Here is a 7,801-nt window from a genome sequence, read left to right as displayed (position 1 = left end):
GCCACCTCGTGCTCTTGTGGAACTACCACCGTCGCGTGCGCCTAAGTGGGCGACCGTCGCTTGTGCATCGTGGTGGGGACGTCAAACACTGAATCCTAGCGGCTTAGGGCTCTTTTTATAGATGCCAGGGACCTGGTGCGGCTGGACCGGATGACAGCATTAGGTCGGGGCTTCCCCTAGCTATTGAAAGCTCAGGGCTCATAATATACAAGTTATATATAGAGAGAGGGTATATTAGGAGCCCTAGGCTTCCAAATGTTAGAGTAAGCTTGGCCGACCACCTCCCACCTTGGCTAGATCGCACCAGCGTGCGCCCCTACACCCCATGCAGGCTGCCAGGTGCGTCCCCTCGCCCACGCACTAGGTCAACTTCCCCCACATGCGTCAGTCAAACTTCCGGTCCAACAACCAACCTCCCATGTGGGAAGCAAGCCATAAATTGTGGTTCTATTTTTTTTGCGTGAATAGCGTAAATAGTCCACATAAATAACGTATATAGTTCACATAGATAGAATAAAAACCTCACCCAAACACTGGATCACGTGCACATTCGCAGTGCATGCACGCAAATACTATTTTATGGTAGATTCAATAATTATGGCACATCGTGTGAGTTTTCGGTGCATGTACACAAATTTTGGATCACATTTTAGTTTCCATTGCATGTGCGCAAAAATTGGACGACTCCATAAATATAGGATCACTCTACCTCTTTATTTGTGTTTGCTCTGTTAGTTAATAATTTCAATTTCATTAAGAAAAAACAAACTAAATAAATGGAAAATAAAAATTGATAGAATTCCTTTTATTTTTTCTTCAAATCCAAAAAATTCTCTTTTTTTATACATAGGTCGTCGATTTGGCATTGGAAAAAGGGTTGCGTGCCCTTCTAGTAAATAGTTCAAACTATTTTATCGATATGAGTGTTCTATATCAGATAAATTCTACACTAGCTATTTCCCGTTTAAAGCATTTCGAGACTAATACTAATGTAGTTGTAGAAAGAGTACCCCTTTTTGCCCGGACTTCAAGCAGTTTAGCTTTAACCGTGTTATGAAAATTGCTAATACTAATTATGCTACACGATATAATTTGGTACACTGCGTAAAAATCTGTTTCCTACTACATGTGCATAAATTTAGGATAACAAGAATGTGCGATGATTGGAAATTGATTGGCATGCATGGAAACAATAAAATCTTATTTTAAATGCTGCATTTCTTGCATTAATATAAGATCGCTCTAACAACCATGCAGCTAGTTGTGATATATACTAATACTAATTGTGCTACACGGTCCTGGTATTTATGCAACCTCCAGATTTGAGCATATAACCTTAAATTTTGAGCGTAAAACCCCTCAGTTATGTGCGTAAATACCGAGCCATGTGAGAGAGGTTGATAACTCTGATGCGTTGTATTCACGATTCTATTTTTATGGTAGATCCAAAAATTATGGGAGTCGGATTCATGCAGTTTCTATTTTTATGCAAATACAAAATGGTAGATCGTGTGAGTTTACATTGCACGCGCACAAAACTTGGATGACATTTTCGTTTTCATTACACACATGCAAAAAAAATATGATGACATGATTCACGTAGAGCATAAATTCTTATACAAGTCCCATAAATACATACACCGTGTAGCATAATTGATAAAAAACCTAATATCAGTTCAACTAACAGCCCCGTGGGAATTAGGGACAATTTTATGGCAAACGTAAAATCGTATTCATCGTCATAAAAATCATCACTGGAATGCATGAATAGTGTAAATAGAAGGAATAAAACATAATCATCGATGCATAAACATGGATCGAATAGTTTGTTGCCGGAGGACGATCCTGAGGCCGCTAGATCAAAGAACATCGTTGAAGCCACCAGATCAGAGGAGTTGGTCATCGAAGGACGCCAGAGCCACCCACGCCTCGCGTGGCAGCCATCGCCGGAGACGACCGCGCCTCGCGCAACCGCTGGAGCGACCCATGCCTCAAGTGGCCACCACTGCCGAAGCCTATAACGCAACCGTCGTCGCCACCGGGCCTAGGGTGCACCGTCGCCGCTTGCCTACCCACCTCGGGAGCGTCATCGTCGCTCGATCCTGGGTGAGTGCCGCCGCCGGTTACTCGCCTCGGGGCGGCACTGCCGCTAGCCATCGGGATTTGCCGCCGCTCACACCCGAGAGAATCGCCGATGCCGCTCGCACGCCCGAAGAATCCGTCACCGCCGCTAAAACCTAATCCTTGATGGCCTAGGGTGTTTTTATGGCCGTCCGAACCAGATGACACTATTAGGTCAGAGCTTCCTCTAGCTATTGGAAGCACAGAGCTTATATATAATATATAAACTATATATGTGTGTATGACAGTGCTATTTGGCACCCCTTCCACGCACGTCCATGCCATCCTCCCACTCCATCGCGTCGTTGTGGTCACGCTCCTCTCTAAGCAATATACGGTTCGCGATGGGTGATTATTATCGACGCCTAGCCCCCGTCACATGTCGATAAGGGGCGTGTGTTGGAACAAGCCTTACGATGATGGAATGTGTCGAATATGCAACAACCCTAGGCCCACTCTGTACTCAAGGGTCGGTCATATCAGGGCAGTCAATTGCAATCCAACCTAGGCGGTCGAGTGAGCATGCATGCACGAGAGAGAGAGAGAGTAAAGGCAACCATGTGCATATCTAGCTAGCAAAGTTTCTTAGATTTTAATATAGATATGGTCTATATTTTATTAAATTAAATTAAATTAAATATATGTCTATGTTAAATATGTCGGATCATCTGAAGGCGTTGGATATATCAGGGGTATAAGAACCATTCGAGGGTGTTGAGACCGCCTAAGGCAGTTAAGGTTGTCCTAGACCCTCAGAGACATCCCTAAGGTCTCATGATCATTGTTATTGTCGAGGCTATTGGACCTTTAGACTCATCATATGACATGTCATGGTCGTGATTATGGTGTTACTATTAGGCCTAGAAAATAAGCTCGTCGCTCGCGAGCTGGCTCGAGCTCAAAGCAGCCCGCGAGCCTCGAGCAAGCTGAGTCGAGCCTATTTTTAGGCTCGTTGGTGAAGCGAGCCGAGCCAAGCTAGCTCGTTGGTGGAGCGAGCCGAGCCAAGATGGCTCGTTTCGACATCCCTAATGTGCATTGGTTCATTTCTTAGTATTTGATGATGGATATGATAATTCAAATTTTAGATTACTCATAATGTTAAACAATAATTCTATATTTTATATTTAAATACTATTAATTTAATATATAATGTAATTATATTTATCAAGGTATGGCTCGTAAGCTGAGTCAATCTCATCTTTGAGCTCGTGTAGTGGAGGCTCAGCTCGTTTCTAATCCTAGTTACTATGGTATATATTTAGACTTATTTTATCACTTGGGTCGGTTAATGAGGATCGGAGGAAACAACTGGATTAATGGTGCAATGGACATATACCTCATGATCAGTTGTCTGCATATGCACCTGTAGCTTGTCCGAGCTTGGCTCGCGGGAGACGCAATCTTCTCACGTTTCTATGCGTGCAGGTAGAAGGCCACAAATTAGTCTGAGCTGTACCAGCAGATGCAGGCGCGCCCACTCGCGTGCAGCCATCCAAACGCGTGCTTACCTGAAGTCAACGCACACACCGCGCCTGGTTGCCAGCACGCATCCAACCAAACACATTGATAGTGTACGAAGTAATGGACATACTTTATGGTGAAGATTTCATATTTCCATCTCCCTAAAACTCTGGTCTATTATCCTTTACCATGCAACAACAGTTAGAAACCAGTACAACACACAATCACCCCTCGGCATAAAGTCAAGTTGCATGAGAGTCCCTTGTTCTAATTCTCTGCATGCACATTTCATTCAAAGAGAAGGCCTCCAAAACCATCGTCTCCATCTGTAGCACCTACTCAGGGAGAGGACAACCAGGATTTTAGGGATCATCGCCGCGACTGCTCGCTAATAAGATCAAAGGATCATCTTCTTTCTTTTCTTGGTAGTGGACAACCGAGAGATGGTAGTGTAAACATCTATACCTGCATTGACTATGGTTCACTAGTTCAAAAATCACATGATGTCAACTCATGTTATTGGAGCCACCGGTGCCCATATACTTTGTTTTCTGAATTTGTTAAATTTAGTTTAGTTCCCGATTTGATCAGTATGATTTATATATGTGTGTCAAATACTATTATAATTAGTTGTATTACACATGTGCACATATGTCTTTACAATTTCTATGGTTTTTTTAGATTAAATTAAACACAAAAATTCTAAATTCCCAATGATCTAGATTCTTGATCCTAGACAATATCACGTTAGCAATTTTAATGTTGCATTAAAGCCCAACGAATTTGATGGGATATTTTACAAGGGATAGCAAGCATCGTAAAATGATCTTATGTTTGACAACAATGAATTGTTATCACATCATGTAGTGGAAACCTAAATAATTTTACTCTTGATGAGGAGAAAGAAATCAAGGTTACCTATAACCTATTTTGAGACGTAGTAATTAGTGCTCTTGCTAACTAATGTATGGATTCTTATGTAGCATGCACAACCGGCAAAAAGATATATGCGATGCAGTTGATAACAATTTCAGTGTTGCGATGCTGGTAGCAAGTTATGCATCATAGAGCGCCAGTATGACTGCAGAATGGTTCATAACTGTTTAGTAGAACAAGTTTCATGAGATTATCATTTAGTTTTATTTTGCGATGGTGACCGTTGTTGCATATATATTTCATATTAAAATTATAGCTTTAGCTCGTTACGATTTTTTAGACCAAAGTTGCAATTTTCGGTTTCAAGAATAAAAACCCCGTTTGATAAAGCAACACATCATATAAAATGAAGATTTTGAAATGTTCTGCTATTTGGAAGTGTGCGTTTCCTCTGGATGCACGAGCTGAACTAGTATACTCACCTTAGATCAGTCTCTTCCTGGTTTGTTCGGTTATGCCAATTTAGAAGGGGATTGAAGAAAATTAATGGTCTATTTGATTCGATGTCTAACTTGTCACAATTTATCTAACTTTTGTGCCTAAGATTAGTTTTTTAATCCGAACGACTAACATTAAACATTAAACAAAGTGTAGCACATTTAACCACAAACCAAACAGTCCCTAAATTTTCTTCGAGTCATTTTTTACCGGGAGCGAATTTAATCCACTCTAATTCCCTTCTAAATTGGTCTAACCTAAAAAGCGTGATTCATCAGTCAAGCAATCGTCGCATATAGTACAAGATGTAGTAATAATATATTACACACACGTACATATATGCCGCCCATCCAAATCCGATGTATATAGGAAGAGGAGTATGTGCCCGACCGGGCCGCTGTCTACTAGCACGGCTGGCCGACGATGCACTTGAGTGGTCCGGCGAAGCGCGTGAGCTGACCGACGTAGCGGCCGTGCTTGGCCGGGATGAAGTCGAACCTGTCGTACTTGCGCTCGTTCTGGCCGCCGGACTCGTTGAAGAAGGCGCCGTTCATCATGACGTCGCCCTGCGACTTCCACACCCACTCCTTGTAGTCCTTGTACGGCGTGTACTCCCGCTTGGTCACCTCCTTGGCGTTGGGGTCGTCGGGGGCGATGAAGCGGTTGCCCTGGCTGATGATGGTGGGGTTCATGTTGCCGCCGATGGCGTACATGATCCAGTGCGTGTAGTCGTTGTTCACCACGTGGAAGAAGCCGTAGCGGCAGCGCGGCATCCGCTGCACCAGCCCGCGGCCGAAGTGGTTGAACGCCACCGTGACCTGCATCACCGCGTCCTGCGGGCTGTCGTTGCTGGCGCCGAACAGCATCACGTGGTCGTGGTCGGTGAAGTGGCTGTTGGACACGGTGATGGCCGTCGACCCGTTCACCACGTCGATCAGCCCGTCGGAGCAGCTGGACATGGACACGTGGTCGATCCACACGTTGCTGGACGACAGCACGGAGACGCCGTCGCCGTCGCTCCGCGTGCGCAGCCCGTAGTGCCGCTTCGAGTCGCGGATCATGCCGCCCGAGTGCGCCTTGGAGTCGTGGATGTGCAGGTTGTGCAGGATCACGTTCTGCACGTTCTGCAGCGTGATCTGCGCGAACATGATGTGCACCTGCGCGCCCCGCCCGTCGATCGTCTTGTTGTGGTTCACGATCAGCTCCTGCCGCAGCTCGATCACCATGTCGCGCGCGAACACGATCCACAGCGGCCGGTCCTGGATCACGGCGTGCCGCAGCGTGCCCTTCCGCGGGATGATCATCTCGTCGTCGCTCGGGTCCCTCACCACGTACAGCTTGCCGGCCGCGCCGCCGACGGTCCTGTGGCCGAACCCGCGCGCGCACTGCGCCAGCCGCTTCCGGTCCGTCGCCCAGTCGGCGCGGCAGCGCCAGCACCGGTCGATGGGGTTGGTCGCCATGCACGGGCCATCGTACCTCGCCAGCGCCCGCCGCGTCGTGGCCCTCAGCACGTCCGCGTTGAAGCGGTTCGTGGCGGCCACGGGGTCGCTGACGTAGGCGGCGAGGTTGCGCGACCGAGCCACCTCGGCGCGCTCCGCCCAGTACTCCTCGTCGGAGGTGACGTTATTGGATGCCTGCGCCGCGGCTGCAGCTGCAGCTGCGGCGAGGACGACGTAGAAGAAAACGGACACGCGGCGGCGGCTCCTTATTACGGCCGCCATCGACACCGTGTGTGTGTGGACTCCGGTCGGGCCTCACCGCGGGAAAGGGCTCAGATAGATGTATGTATTGGATGAAAGGTTTCTGAGCCCTCCCCGGCCAGTGACCGGATCGGACGGGCGGCGCAGGAGCGAGGGACGCGCGCACGGTGCGACGGTGGGCGGTGGTACAAGGCGCAGGTATATATACTGCGGCCCCATGGCCCCTCCCCTGGCTGGACGTCGTTGCTGTTCTGTTTCGGAGGCGCGAGGAGGAAGGCGGGCCGCTGGCTCTGTTTGGTGCAGCAGGTCCCGGCCATTGGCATCGCTCATCTATCCAACAATCTTTTCTTAACATCGCACAATCAAAACATATCATGCAGGTGGATTATTGTTAAGGCTTTGTGACCCGAATATCTAGATGTCCATTTTCGATGTTTGATAAGTGCAAACAAACATATAGCATATAAAAGGAAACGTACATGGCCATTCAAATTTCAAAACATTGACCAGAAGCAAAAACCAACCTATTTAATTATGGACCTCAAATTTGAATAATGAAACTTGAATGTTTAGAGGCAAAAAGCAACATATTCAAATTTCAAACTATCTAGAGGGTCTGTAATGTTTACTTAATTGCTACCTATGGACCTCTATCTATGGATATGGATATGGACATGTAATGTGATCTTTGCTTGTCGTAGCTGTTCTAGTTCATTGCAGTAGCTTTTAGGCTGTCCGCAGTGGCGTGCGCTAAACAAAACGCTACGAACATACAGCTACACATCCAGTAAAAAACTGCTGCAGCGGATGACCCTACCAGCCACGCAAAGCATACGGAAGGCACGATGAACGCTACCTGTAGAGTTCGTCCCTTTTTACTCTAAAGTTGTCCTTTTTGTCTCTGACGTGATTGGATGGCATGGGATGTGGCTGTATATGCTGTGGTGATGGTGAAAATAAATGATATAATATGTGGTAGTTGGTATAGGGTTGAGATATAGAGTAAATATGATTGCGAAGAATTACGGTATAGAGTAGAGAATCTCGCTGATAGGGACAAGATATTCCATTTAGAGTAGAAATTTAGAGTTGTATGAGTGCGGATAGCCTTAGCTCCTATTAAATCTATCTGTGTGGTACTTGTT

General features: G+C 46.3%; 1 protein-coding gene across 1 annotated transcript; it reads right to left on the bottom strand.

Annotated features, from left to right (window-relative positions):
• Positions 1-5,253: 5,253 nt before the first annotated feature.
• On the bottom strand, positions 5,254-6,821 carry LOC107275230 (uncharacterized). Its single transcript, NM_001320483.1, has one exon. It carries the CDS (start codon positions 6,675-6,677, stop codon positions 5,361-5,363), a length of 1,317 nt encoding a protein of 438 aa, NP_001307412.1. The 5' UTR covers positions 6,678-6,821; the 3' UTR covers positions 5,254-5,360.
• Positions 6,822-7,801: the final 980 nt, after the last annotated feature.

The sequence above is a fragment of the Zea mays genome, chromosome 9 (assembly GCF_902167145.1).
Source record: "Zea mays cultivar B73 chromosome 9, Zm-B73-REFERENCE-NAM-5.0, whole genome shotgun sequence".
Classification (NCBI taxonomy): Eukaryota; Viridiplantae; Streptophyta; class Magnoliopsida; order Poales; family Poaceae; genus Zea; species Zea mays.
Note: the sequence above shows the minus strand (reverse complement) of the source record. Positions and strands in the feature narration are given on the sequence as shown.

Excerpts from the sequence above, each read along its gene's own strand:
- LOC107275230 (NM_001320483.1), bottom strand. The coding sequence starts at position 6,677 with ATGGCGGCCGTAATAAGGAGCCGCCGCCGCGTGTCCGTTTTCTTCTAC.